General features: G+C 38.3%; 1 protein-coding gene across 3 annotated transcripts in view; it reads right to left on the reverse strand.

The window, feature by feature from the left end:
- The window catches only part of tnxb.S (tenascin XB S homeolog), a 55,863-nt gene that overhangs the window by 14,105 nt on the left and 26,407 nt on the right, over positions 1-15,351 (reverse strand). For 2 of the 3 annotated variants that reach the window (XM_041575237.1, XM_041575238.1), the window contains 3 exons: positions 11,639-14,113; positions 8,201-8,290; positions 7,296-7,580 (listed from right to left, as the gene is read on the reverse strand). In XM_041575237.1, coding sequence (XP_041431171.1) covers positions 7,296-7,580; positions 8,201-8,290; positions 11,639-14,113 — 2,850 coding nt within the window. The remainder of the gene's footprint in view (positions 1-7,295; positions 7,581-8,200; positions 8,291-11,638; positions 14,114-15,351) is intronic. The other variant, XM_041575239.1, reaches the window with a different exon arrangement.

Here is a 15,351-nt window from a genome sequence, read left to right on the forward strand (position 1 = left end):
ATATTTTAAAGGTAAAGGTAAAACTATACCTTCTAAATGAATATTTAACCAACACGTATATTTAGACAGATACCACAATGACATATACTGTATATTAGCAAATATTGCCCTTTTACATCTTTTCCCTTGAGCCACCAATCTGTGATGGTCTGTGTGCTGCCTCAGAGATCACCTGACCAGAGCTAATGCAGCTCTAACTGTAACAGGAAGAAGTGTGGAAGACAGAATGTTGTCCACTCATTGGCTCATGTGATCCAACATTTATGTGTGCCCTTGGTTTGTGTGTGTGTACTGTGAATCACAAGATCCCAGGGGGTGTCCCTTAGTATTTAAAGGGCAGTTCTGCTATTTAGGATTATCCAGTAGCACATATTACTAGAAAACTATGTTATTTTGAAAATGGTTTATTTAGATAAACTGGTTTATATATGGACTGTTTCATGCAATATGTTCAGGGGTATAGTTTTCCTTTCCATCCCCCTTATATGCCCAAAACCAATGTCTACTTTCTAGTCTCTTTGCTAATCCACAACCTGGCACTTTCCAGCCTCTGGGAGTCAGCTGGGAGGAATGGGCTTGAAAAATTTGCTTTAAAATTTTATGCACTCATAATTGCAGAAAGATACTCTGGAGCAAAGAAAATGTTCCTTCTTGTGTACCATTGCTCACGAAGCATTCATATACCCATTATATATAATCCAAGTTATTTGTAAAACACACAAATGTGGACTAGTTTTCAATGCTATGTATTTTGTCTGTTAATTAATCTTTAGGACAGAAATCCCCAACTTTTTTTACTTGAGAGCCACATTCAAATGGAATGTGATAGTTGGGGAGCAACACAATCATCTGTATTACATTGCAAATTTGATTGGCCTAAAATCCCAATGCCATAGACTAATGTCAAAGGTGTAGAGAATGATTTAAAAATGTGCCTGGGATAAAGCTTGTTATAAAACATACATATAGAATGTCTGAGAATGACAATGGCCACATGGGACATAACTGTTCAGTGAGTTTGCAATTGATCCTCAGCATTCAGCTTAGAAGCAACAGTTAGGACCCATGTGCCCCCCCCTCAAGTCACTGATTGGCTACTGCCTGGTAACCAATCAGTGGAAACCAAGAGAGCTGCAAAGCAGGAAGTTGTGTTCTGGCTATTATGTTACACATCCAGTCACCCCAGCCTTTATATTTTACATTGTTGGCTAACTAACTATATTAGAAACATTTTTATTTTGCACAAATGATATATTTACCCAGTTTTTATTTTTATACTGAACAATTCCTTTAAACCCTAAATCATATCAAAGATTTCTTTGGCAACTGATAGATGGACCAGCTCAACAGTTTTGGGACCTTCTGCTCTACAGGCAGAGCACATGAGTGAGTGACTGAAACCTATGGTAACATCACTGCAATCAAGCTGGGAAACTGGGAAGTTATGTGACTCAACACCATGTATTACTGTATGTGAGTTATGGGCCTGCAAGGCAGATAATCACCCAAGCCTCTGGGACTCTTAGGTCATGATCACAAGAGTAAACTGAGCCTTCTTGGCATTTACTTTTTATAAGAAATGTAAGCCCTGGTCAGTATTCACAAAACCAAATATTCCCTTTATAACACAAGAAGGTATATGTCTGCAATAGCATCTATTGCAACGGCAATTACATGTTAGGCTGGAAACACAACTTGTCTTTACATCATTTCTCAATTGCAACAGTACAGTAGTCATTAAACATGTAGAAGAGTAAATTATTAGCACAATAATAATATAAGCATCATTTGCATATTCTGTTTCTGTATTTATTCATCACTCAGGGTTGAGGGACCACGACTAGTTTAGAAAGATTATTTACTGTATGTCTATGTTGATTAATTATTAATGGCAATATAAATGTTTCTTAATATGCTATTGACTTACATGCAGTGGTTCCTGAGGTTACCAGGTCTGCTAAACAGGGGGAAACTATTACAATTCAGAATTTAATACAAATGCAGCAGCTACATAGCAAAGGAGGGGACACCTGAAAAGCTTACAGTCTAATTAGGTTTATAGGACAATAAACAAAACAGCTGCTATCAATTTAAATGCACGCTTGTTGTGCAGCCAAATCAGACCAAGCCCAGTGCGATGCTTTAATGCTATTTCAAGACACTGTGTGCTGTTTAAAGGGATACTGTCATGGCAAAAAATTTTTTTTTCAAAATGAATCAGTTAATGGTGCTGCTCCAGCAGAATTCTGCACTGAAATCCATTTCTCAAAAGAGAAAACAGATTTTTTTATATTCAATTTTGAAATCTGACACAGGGCTAGACATTTTGTCAATTTCCCAGCTGCCCCAAGTCATGTGACTTGTGCTCTGATAAACTTCAATCACTCTTTACTGCTGTACTGCAAGTTGGAGTGATATCACCCCCCTCCCTTTTCCCCCCCAGCAGCCAAACAAAAGAACAATGGGAAGGTAACCAGATAGCAGCTCCCTAATACAAGATAACAGCTGCCTGGTAGATCTAAGAACAGCACTCAATAGTAAAAACCCATGTCCCACTGAAACACATTCAGTTACATTGAGAAGGAAAAACAGCAGCCTGCCAGAAAGCATTTCTCTCCTGAAGTGCAGGCACAAGTCACATGACATGGGGCAGCTGGGAAATTGACAATATGTCTAGCCCCATGTCAGATTTCAAAATTGAATATAAAAAAATCTGTTTGCTCTTTTGAGAAATGGATTTCAATGCAGAATTCTGCTGGAGTAGCACTATTAACTGATGTGTTTTGAAAAAAAAATTTTTTCCCATGACAGTATCCCTTTAAGAAGTGTTCTGATGGTGTTGAGACAGGGTACTTGGAGTACAATGATAACACTTCCCAGGGCCATAAATACAGTATATACAGTAGTAATGGCAGAGCATTTTGGACAATGAACACAGAGAGGTTATTGGATGTATATTCAGCATTACATTATCCAAAGCATTTTTCACAGGAATATGAACAAGGCAGAGCTGGTAACCAGTACTTCTTTAGAAATGCATGGCTATTATGGTACAGTAACTATAAGAGTCAATATAACATCTGGCTGCATGCAATATAGGAATACATGAAAATGACAGCAAAGACAGACCAAAACACTTGATACAATAGGGATACCGACATACGTGGTTTTGATTAAAGTGTCATTAGTGGAAAAGATATTAACTGTTACTTGATGTAATCTTAACAGTTTGTAAATAAAGAGAAGTTTATACAAATAAAATAGATCAGACGTTCCATTGCTCTATGCAGTAAATAATCAAAGTCATACAACTGTATTTAAAGAAGGACATGAAAGCTCTATATTGTTCTACTACTGCACTCGGGCCCCCAAGGAGCCCAAAAAGCCTTCAGACTGAGCCCCCCGACACTGCTCCAGCCCCACAGTTTAGGAATCTCTGCCATACATTAAGATGTAGGGCCTGCTTTTCATCTCATTAAAGTTTTATATATCTCCTTGTGCTTCTGCAGTGGAGCATGCAGTTTTACCTCACTGGCTGCATATTCCAGCTATCTCTGCCTATTCTCAATCAACAGTCTTTTAAAAATTGCCTAAAACCTTCTGCAAAATGCACAGGACTCAAGATTGTATCCACAGCACTAAAAGCTGTTAACCTTGTGCTCTAGGAGATGAGCGGTCAAATACTTTTTACTCCTTTAGTGATACTTTTTACTTAAATAACAGATGATTTATTATGAAAGCAGAACAAAATGCCCTGTGGCTCCTGCCATTTAACATTAACAGACTGTTCTTTGAAAAAACCCATTCCAACTGTGTATTAAAATTCCTAGAACTTGTGTATTTATAATTAAAGTTTAATATAAAATGACCGTACCCCTCTTCGTTTTTCGATATAGCATTGAGTACATTTGTAGTGCTATATACTGTAAATAAGTACTGTATGTCTTCTGTATCGTTAGCAGATGTTTCCTAAATGCACAATTGCACATTCATGTGATAATTAATAGACATTGGCTTAAGCATTAGCATCCTCTCTGGATGATTGACAGATACCGTATATATACACTTAAGGGCAGAGACACATGCTGCTATTTCGGGAGTTTAGTCGCCCAAAGAAAAAGCGATTTGTCGCCGGGTGACTAATCTCGCTAAATAGCAAAGTGTGTCTCTGCCCTAATAGCACAAAAAGAAAAAAGTCTTACATGTCACACAATAGCTGCAAACATGAAGCATCACAAAACAAGCATAACCCTTTATCGTAAGCCAAATCAAACCTTAGGAAAATATCTGAGCACATCTGCTCCGCCAACTGTGTTCACTCAGAGACATCAGGGAATCGTTTAATCAATAACTTTGTTACTGCTCCTCCCAAAGCTTAACCACATATTTCCATCTAAATCTGTCAAATTAATGACATCACTGAAATAACAGTTATTCTAATAACCTCTCCTACTGCTCCAGCAGAATCCCTCTGCACTGTAGGTCTGGAACATATGCCTGTTATTATACAGCAGAAATGAGAGACAAATTATGCAGGGGGTGCAAAGTACTATTTATTATCTGTTGGGTTGCTTGCTAAATTGTTAAATTAATGTATATAATGTATCTTTAGTACACCAAATTTAGACCTTGGTGAAGCTTTATATTCTATGTATTCTAAATAATGAAGTAATACTTCTAATTGTTACAAAGGAGAGAAAAACCTGCCTCTACAGCCCGTTGAAATCCATTATATTAGATCAGGGAGAGGAAACTTTCTATTCCCTTTTCCTGTACAGGACAACCAAAGTTTCAGTCCCAAAAGTGTGGCTAATGCAGGGCCGGATTTACATAGTGGGCGCCCCTAGGCCCACTGCCGTTTGTCGCCCCTGTCCCCTCCCCTTTATTCGTGCAAATTTTCATCATCTGGACTGGAGCAATGGGGATTGTCGCACAGAAAATTTCAAAAATGATTTTATCTTCAGCGCATCCCTGGTGTTTTTGAACCAATGTGGGTGTGGCTGGGCAGCATGCCTCCCCCTTAAAATCCTGCCACCCTGCCGCCCTAGGCCCGGGCCTAGGTGGCCTTTCCACAAATCCAGGCCTGGGCTAATGGATATGTATCCCCTATGCTAACTGCTGTAATGCACCCCTAATCCTTGCAACATTTACCAGCTCAGCTCTTCTAATTTCCAGAGGAGATTTCAGATAATTCCAATATATGATTTTGACAAAGAAGTCACTGTTGTCTTTAGCAATTAGCTAATTGATCATCTGGCTATGTTAGAGTGGTGAGGTTTAAATAAGGACCGTCAAGGCGATGCAAGGGGCAAAATTGATGACTCCTTAACCAATGGAATTTCCAGAACCTTGTATGAAATTTCTACTTTCTGCAGAGTTTGGGACTTTTCTGTGTTCTCAATAAAATGTTTTAAGCTTTTTAAAGGAGAAGGAAAGGTTAAAACTAAGTAAGCCTTATCAGAAAGGTCCATCTAAATATACCAGTAAACCTCCAAAGTAATGCTTCTCTGAGTCCTCTGTCAATAGAAACACAGCATTTCTTTCCTTCTATTGTGTACACATGGGCTTCTGTATCAGAATTCCTGCTATTAGCTTAAACCTCATTGCCCTGGGCAAGAGCATGCTCAGTTTGCTCCTCTTCCCCCACCCCCCACCCTTCTCTACTGTAATCTGAGCCCAGAGCAGGGAAAGACTCAGGCAGGAAGTGATGTCACACCATGTTAATACTGCAGCTCCTATTCTAAACAAACAGAGAGTTTCTAGAGCTTTTTACTCAGGTATGGTAAAACATTCTACAGAATAAATATAGCATTCTAGCTTGCACTATTGCAGCTAATCTATTGGCAATAAAATGCTTTCCTTCTCCTTTAAAGTCTTTTATTAGCCCAAACCGACAAGGCCAAAAATGATGCTTTGTTGGCCCCAGTTCATACCAACTTTCATCTCCAGCGCAGCTTATCTTAATGTTTGTAGACTTTATCAGCCAAAGACCATACTCTTACCTATATATCCTAAATATTTTACTTTCTCCTCTTTCCGCCCAGCAAATCGTTTCCTTAGCGTCCTGAAAACTTAAAATTCTAATGCTCCCCTTTAAAGGAGGCATATAGGATAAATGAAAAAAACCCTAATTATAAATAATATATGTGTTGCTTTTACATGGTGCTAAAAATGTATATTATTTTTAAAAATAGCCCCTTTATTAGAGCTCCTTATAGATGTTCACTGGTCCCATCTGTGTTTTAAATGAGGGGTGGGCGTGTCCTAAATGTCCCTTCGAGAAGCACAGTAGGAGGGGGACAGCCAATCACACCCCTGCAGTCACACAAGCACAGACAGGCTTCAGTTCCCTATCAGGTCCTGCTAGCTGCTGATTGGTTCCTGTCCTACAGTGCAGTGAGCTGAGTGCCCACCGGCTCCACTGCACATCCTGGGAATTCAGGGAGAAGGAAGTGGAAGGGAGGGATTATTAGGGTTTTTGCAGAAATATTCAATAAAACAGCCTGAAACACTACTTTATTAAGAACAATTCTTCTATATCTTAATGAGTATAACGCACTGATACATCCTTTATTTTTATGTCTCCTTTAACATCTCTTATAACCCATTCTACTATTCTGTCACCTAATAGTTACCCTCATGATATATGCAATAAACCTCATCTAGTCATGAATAGAATTTAGCGTGATAAGCTGACTCTTCTTAGGGTCGAATATCGAGGGTTAATTAACCCTCGATATTCGACTGCCGAATGTAAATCCTTCGACTTTGAATATCGAAGTCGAAGAATTTACCGAAGGGGAACTTCCCCATAGGCTAACATTGACTTCGGTAGGTTTTAGGTGGAGAACTAGGGGGTCGAGGTTTGTTTTTTAAAGAGACAGTACTTCGACTATCGAATGGTCGAATTTTTAGTTCGAATTGTTCGATTCGAAGTCAAAGTCATAGTCGAAGTAGCCCATTCGATGGTCGAAGTACCCAAAAAATTCTATTCCTTCACTCGAGCTAAGTAAATGGGCCCCTTCATGTCCACAGTCTTTTCATCTGTTCTTATCACCTGTCATTCCTTCCTCTGCCTTCAAATCACTTGTCCTGAAGTTTCGTCAATATGTACACGTTCCTATTGGTATTTACTGTGAATGGCCTATATCTAATGCTTTATGTTTTAGTTATGTCTTTTGCCTCTGTTTGACCCTTTCTGTGTAGCTATCAGGAATCTTTGCATAAAATGTGTTGCATGTGTGAATTCTCTCAGTCTGTAAATTTAAATTACATGTGTTTTAAGTAGTAAATACCTGTTGTTACTTCTTCTTTCAAAGGCCATGACAACTTTTCTCCCCTTTTGCCATAGAGCAATACTGCATATCTGGTATCTTGAGTCAGTCCTCTTAAAGTCACCTTTCGTTGATCTCCTGGAACAGATATTTCTTGTGGACTGCCACCTTCAGTTACCTCCTCGTAGCGCACTAAGAAAGAATCATACACCCCAATCTTGGCCTTCCAAACTAATGTGATACTTTCACTTGTCACATTTCCCACTTGCAGTGCTCCCATTTGAGATGGTACACGGGGCCGTGATACTGGAAACAAAGAGACAAGAGAAGGAGGTTGATAAATCATTTGCTTTTATTTTATTCCGAACATATTGACAAATTCTAATGGACTATACATTATCTGATGTTTTCTAATCAAGATAGACTTACATTTGGACTCCTTTTTTTAAATGAAATGTCAATCAATTTGATGTATTTTTATCATTTATCACTGAATATTTCTCCTGTGAGGTTTCCCTTTGATGACACTACTATAGAGTAGTGATGGACGAATTTCGGGCATTTTCACCAAAATATTCGCAAATTTTCAGCGAAACTCCGTTTTTGACGCAGGTGTCCGTTTTTTTTTCCGACGGTGTCCGTTTTTTGACGCTGGTGCAAATTCGCTGGGAAAATGCATCGGCGTCCAAAAAAACGGACGATGATGACCATTTTTTTTTTGATGCCGGAGAATTTGTGATGGTTTCGTGAAATTATTCGCCGGTGGCGAATTGCGGCAATTCGCAGCGAATTCGCGCCTGCCGAATAAATTCGCCCATCACTACTATAGAGTGAGTTAGAATCTCTTGCAGTTAGTAATTAACGTTTTTTCCTTACAGAATAAGTTGAGTGCCAGAAGAATAGAATAACTAGAATATTATTGTTACCTGGAGGAATCGTAGTAGTTATAATGGCCTCTTTTTGGGAAATTGTTGGCTTTGTGGTCACCTCAGTGGGCGAAATTGTTGGACTTTGAGCTGTTTGTGAGAGCAAAATAAGTGTTATAAAATCTATTAAGAACTGCCGGTATTTTCAGTATTAAAAGTAATAGAATTTTCTATACTTAATTCCTTTCATTCTTCTATTTTAACCAACCTATACAGTGTGTTTCATCCCCACTTCACTTCAATACTTTCCTTTCCATTATCTCTTATTTTGTGGCATCCCCCATCTTTACAACTCATTGTTTTTACATTCTTTTCCCCCCGACTCCTTTCCCCTTCTAAACCCCCCACAGGATGCATTACATGCATTTTTGTGCACAATTACATGCATTAAGGCGGTGAACAAGTATAGGATATAAGCATGTAAGTCTATATGCACACACATATCAATATTTGATATATGTACTGTGTATATATATATATTTTGGGCATATATGCAAACCATGCTTGCACAAAAAAATATTTCACATGCTCATTAATATGCATACATATATTTTTTCAATCTAGATTAATGTATATTATACATTTATTTATTTAACTCAGTATGGTATGCATATATACACACACACACATATATATATAGATATAGGCACACATATTTATATATACAGTTGTGATTTTAATTTTGAATACGCACAGGGATAAATGATCGTTAAAGATCATTGCAAGAAAGCAAAGTTGTTTAATGGATATATATATCATACAAACCTATGATTTTTTTTTACAGCTTTAACAAAGATCACACGCACAACTTAATATTGCATCAACACATTCATGATTACCAGGCAAATACTTTATTCAATCAAACATATATTATATACTGTACATGCATCTTTATACACAGATTCATTCTTATTTTGTATTTTTGCTAGGGATGCACCGAATAGAGGATTCAGCCAGGATTTTGCCCTTTTTCAGAAGGATTCTGATTCGGCCGAATCCTTCTGCCTGGCCGAACCGAATTCTAATTTGCATATGTAAATTAGGGGCGGGGAGGAAAATCACGTAAGTAATAAATGTTTCCCCTTCCCACCCCTTATTTGCATTCAATATTCATCCAAAATAGTGCATCCCTAATTTTTGCATATTTTTATTTTAACTGGTGGAGTAATATAAGTATAAAGGGGCATACATATTCATAACTATGTATGGAACAATCCTGGCAGAAAGCCTACGGAGATACTTGTTTGGCCTTGCCAAAACAAGCTCAAACATGCATTTATAATAAAAATAGGTCATGAAAACACTGGCACTCACACACACACACTTCCCATTTACACCAGCATGCCATACTTGTACATTATGATATATATATTTGTGCTTTCACATTGCCTGAAGAGTAAAGGTGTAATCAGCAGGTCAGATGCGGTGTCTTATTGCCAAACGATCAGAAGACAACGAGCAGCAAAGAAGAGAGAAGGCCTGTGAGGTAAAACTGTGAGGTTATTCATTTGCGAGGAAGAATAATTTTTAAAAAGGGCATTTAGGGAATACGTACCAAAGAAAAGAGTGATTGAATGATAAAACTAGGTATACCATATAAGTTCGAAGAGAGATATTTCAAAATGAGAGCCTCCAATGACAAATGTGGTATATAGTTTTAAACAACAAAACAAGAAAGATATAGGGTGGAAGGAAAATGATCTAAAGGAATGGAAGGAAAATAGAAGATTACTAGAATCCATTCTTAGCAAAATGGTTGTCAGGCTTTTTCAATTTAAGTCCGCTTGGAGGGGCAAACTTTGGTTATGGCTCTCCTTAACGCATAACAAGATCACAGATATAGAAAAACACTGGTGTATCAGTCATTCAGCCATAAGTCTACGAATATCTAGGCCAGTAAATAAGTATTCATTTCAAATCTTTACTGACTCTAAAGGGTACATTTATCAAAAAGTGAATTTAGCGATTGCCACAATCCTCTAGAGTGAAATTCCGCCACTCTCCATTCATTTCTAGGGGATTTTGAAAGGCGTGTTTATCAAAGGATGAACTTTCACTTTCACCCATTGATAAATACTCTTTTAAAAATCCCATAGAAATGAATGGAGAGTGGCGAAATTTCACTTTAGAGGATTGTGGCGATCCTCACTTTTTGATAAATATACCCCCATCATTCCTTTAGGCTAAGCCACCCCTTCCACTGCTCCCAGCGCACCCAGGTAGTCCGACTTTACAATTTGAGATCCACTGTTTTGGGAGCAGATTTACTAAAGGGTGAAATGTCGCCAGTGACTGCTTCGCACCCATCACTACACTTCACGAGGCGCTCAGACTACACTAATTCACTGAAATTAGAGTTTCGTCGTGGGTACCGAACGCTGGTGACTTTTCGTTAGTGTGACTTCGGCAATGCGAGCATTTGATAGTGAAGATGCGCTAGCGTTAATTTCTGCCTAGTGAAACTTCGCTAGGGATCTTGCACTCAAGTCAATTTGCATAGGACGTGAAATTTAAAGTTGTATGGACATCTTTATGTTAAATGTTGTTGTATATACTTACAAATTACACTTTTAAAAACACATGTCCAGGGAACCTTAATAAAGACAATAGAGTTATTCTAATGCCCTGCACATGTGCCCATTGTACAATTAATGTTCCATATGTTTGCCAATGTATGGGGAAAACCGGTTACCCAAAAAATGTTTTAGTTAGGTCTTTGGTATGCAATCAGGCTGTAAAAAGGAAAAGACACCAGCGTTTTTTGGATTTTGATGCATTTTCGGCTCACAGAATATAATGTAAGTGACAGAAGATTGAGGAAGATCTAGCTATTTAATGCACTTTGCTAACGTTAGCCACTTTGCCCTTTGGTAATACTGCCCCTTAGTGTTGATCCAGGGACTGATCAGATTGCCTTTTGGATTCAGGAAGATTTTTAACTCCCTGGGGCAATTTAGAGATGCTTTTAAACACCTCCTTTGTTAACTAGAATGTAGTTAGCAGTTTTCAGTTAAAGAGAAGTGTGAACTTCATGGATGTGTGACTTTTTTCATCCTCATTTAATATATAACTATGTAAGAAGGATATAAACAGTAAAATGGGGATGAGAAATGATGACTGAAAGAAATGAAGAAGTCAGAAACTGATAAAAGATTTAAAAATATGAGTTTCATCAAAATGAAAAAAGGAAAAAGGTTCCAATTTTACAGAATCCTACAAGAATAAAGAAGAGACAATGTGTTCATCAATCAATCCTCCCATAATATTCCCACTGTGAGTCAACCATCGAGGAATGGGGAGATCTTAGCAGGAAGCAGATTTGGGCATAGAGGGTAGTGAAAAGCAAGAAAGCTTGTGAACAGGCAATAGTACATTTTATATAGCCTCTTAACAGCACCCCACTTTCTAAACAACTATAGTTGATGATCCAGTTGGTACCTGTGTCAGCTACCAATGTGTAGGACTTGGAAGACTGCCCCCTCAATATTCCATGAATGTCAAGGCGGTAGGTGGTCCCTGGTTCTAGATTCCTGATCACCACTTTTCCAACTTCTTTACCAACCTCCAGTTGGTGTGGAATATCAGTCATGATTGTTTGAAATGGACGATAATGAATCATCACCTTGTCAAATAGAACCCCAAGACCATCTAGGGATACAACAAGACTGGTGGAAGTACTCTGTAGAATAGCTGGTCTGCCATAAATGCCAGGACCAGAAATTTTTACTGGTGTAGGATGTGTTGAGGGACCAGCAGAAGCAAGTGTTGGGTTTAATATTGATGTTTTTTCTTTATTTTCTTTTCCCTCCCCCTCTCTCACTTGCAGTAGAGACACTTTGTCATCAGGAATCTTACTTCTTGAATATTCTTGATCTATCTGGCGTTCATTTTCTATCTCCTTCTCCTTTATTTCAGATCTCATGTTCTCTGGTCTTGGTTGTTTTGGCAGAATTTTTTTACTGTAGTGCAGTTGCTTTTTGGTTGTCATTTCTTTGTCATTAGTCAATTCTTTTTGTTCAGTTTTACTTTTGTAATCTTGTTGAGTCACTAAAATATTCTTTTTCAAAGAAGTCCTAATGTCTAGATCCGTAGATTGAGTTGTAGTTGTAGTTTCAACCTGTACGTCCTCATTGTCCTTATGAGTCATTTTGGCTTTCAGAAAGTCTTCTTCCAAAAATACACCAGGTGCTCTATTGTCTTTTGAGCTTTGAGTGGGTGTGTTCAGCGTATCTACACTAGGAGATATTTCATATTCCCTAGTCTTTGGGGACAATGTAGTCGTTTTCAATCCTTCTTTCTCATTTTTCCCAGTTAATTTCTTACCCTTTTCACCCACACGCCATACCTTTTGATTACCTGGTACTGTTGTCCTTTTTAAAGTATCAGAACTTTTTTCAGAGTATGTTTTATTTAACTGAGTTTTTAGAGGAAAAAGTTGTAAGGTGTCCCTCTCACTTATTAACTTTTCCTCTTCTTTTGAGACAGGAATCTCTTTCAGGACTTTCATGTTAACTTTATGAAGATCTGATGAAGAACTGTATTCACTTATAGCCGGAGTGTCTACATTTCTCTGCGATCCTTCCACTGTTACAGGTCTATCCTTTGGTTTTCCAACTTCCACCTCTTTTGTTTGATCTGATTTATTACCCACCATAACAATCCCAGTATTACCCCGAATTCTACTTGCTCCAAAAGGTTCTATGTCTTCTGGTGCATCTGGTGCCTTTTGTGGAAGACGATCATATACCATTCCTGTGAAACTATGAGGTTTGTACTTCACTAAGTAAAGGAAGATGGCTCTAGCCACAGATTCCACTGTCTGATTAGATCTTAGTGGATAAGAAGTTGAACGCAGGTAACTTTGGAGACGTTGTATAAAGGTCCCATTGTAAACTGATAGTTTTGAAGGTAAGTTCTCAATTACAGCCTTTATGTGTAAATCTCCAGAATATGCCTTTTCTTTCTTATTCTGTTTCTGACCTCTTACGCCTGTCTCTGGCTTTTCTTTAACACTTTTCTCTTCCACTGAGCGATTAAATAATTTTTCTTCCTCCCACCCTATATTATCATTTCTAGAGTTCCTGCCCTCTGTTTGTACTTTTGTTGATAGGTCACTTTTTTCTTGAGATTCACTCCTATCATATCTACTGTCTGTTGCACTGCCTGGTTCTCTCTCATTCTTTAGCTTTTCCAACTGTTTCTTATTTATAGTCAAAGGTAATGTTTCATGGGAAATCTTTTTTGACTCTGTATTCCCTAGATTAACTTGGATTCCAGTCACATCCTCTACAAATTGCTCACTTGGTATTTTCTTCATGGGCTCAGTGTGAGAGAAACCAGGTTGTCCAGTTGCCAACTGAATTGATGTTATGTTGCTCTCCCGTGTCACATGGTGTGAAGGTTTCTCTCCAGAAGACGCATCTATAATTTTTCTTCTGGTGATCCACGTTTGCACTTTCTTTTTAATCTGAGGCTTTTTTATATCAGTTTCTTCTGTAATCTTACCCACACCACCCTCTTCCACTTCACTGTTTATTTTTTCCCTATCTGTTAGATGTTTTGTCATTTGTTGTGAATATTCACTATCCTTAGTATCATTAAATATATCCACTACACCTCCTTCCTTTTGATTCTGAATATGGTATGTAGTAATAATGGTGGTCTGGATAGTCCTTCTTGTGGTGTTTACCATGCCCTTTTGTGTTCCGTCTTCAACAATATATTCTGTTATGTCCCTTGTCTTTGAACTCCCTTCTCCTCCTACTGTATGAACTTGCCCAGTTGTTTCAGGACTGTAACGATCTTCTGAAAATCGCGGCTTTTCAAGTTGACCACCACGTTGGGGGGTCACTACCGTCCCTTTCTTCTTGTGGGCCTCTTCATCATCTATATTTTTTCGCTCCCTGTCAATAGCTAATAAAGCACCAAATGAAGAAAATGAGAATTAACCCCTAATAGTCAACAGATAGGAAGAAACTAAGAGGGCAGCATACTGGAAACAATATGAAATGCATACTGGAAACACGTTATCATGTGGTATAAACTGAATTTAGAGATACATGTTAATATTCTCTGGGATATTAAAAATCATGGATTTTTACATATCATATTTAATGACTAGGGGGCAAATTCACTAAGATTCGTAGTTGCACCAGGCGCAACTTCGCCGCACTTCGCCAGGCGTAGTTTCGCCTGCGCTCCGCAAATTCACTAAAATCCGAAGTTGCGCACAGGGGTAGCGTAAGGTTGCGAAGTTGCGCTAGCGTTGATTCGCTAAGTGAAGCGAAGTTACGCTAGCGAAGGTTAATTTGCATACGGCGCCAAATTCAAATTTCAATGGAGGAATACGTATCAGCCTAGAAAACCTTCAAAACATCAATTAAAAATTTTATTTTGCCCTACACATGTGCCCACTGTATAGTTAAGTTGCCATGAGTCAGGAAATGTAGGGGGGAAGGTGGGAAGCCCTAAAAAAAAATTCGATCTTTTTCAGCCTATCACCCATAATGTAGAAAACACGCCAGCGTTTTTTGGGACTTAGAAAAAATTTTGACTTTTTTTGAAGCAATCCCTATCTACTCTATTGCGTTTCGCCTGGTCTGAGGTGGCGAAGGAAGTCTAGCGTAAAAGGTAGCGTTCAGTACACTGTGCGCGTTAGTGAATTTGCGTAGTTACGTCCGTAGTGAAAATTCGCCAGGCGTAAGGATGCGAAGTAACACTAGCGAATCTACGCCAGCGTTCGTTAGTGAATTTGCGAAGTAACGAAAATGCCCAACGCTAGCGAATTGACGCTAGCGAATTGACGCTAGCGAATTGACGCAGGCAGTTTGGCTTGATTGTCTCTTTTGGAAAAATCATGAATTAAATTTATCTGGGATCACAATTCTAGGGTTTTTACTTCATCATTTTTATTTGGCTCGTTTATATTTATGTTTAAAAAGGGATGGGCAAATTTTTTCGCCTAGTTTCGCCATAAAAATTACCCCCTTAGACTTGTATGGCGTTGTGCGTCAAATAAAAAAGACGCGCGTCAAAAAAAAAATTTGCTAGCAACAAAATTTTTCTGCGACATTTCGTTTGGCGAAACGGGTCCAATTCGCCCATCCCAAATGACCATACATTTAAAATGATTTCTTTCAAATTCTAGAGTG

This window comes from Xenopus laevis, chromosome 8S (assembly GCF_017654675.1).
Source record: "Xenopus laevis strain J_2021 chromosome 8S, Xenopus_laevis_v10.1, whole genome shotgun sequence".
NCBI lineage: Eukaryota > Metazoa > Chordata > Amphibia > Anura > Pipidae > Xenopus > Xenopus laevis.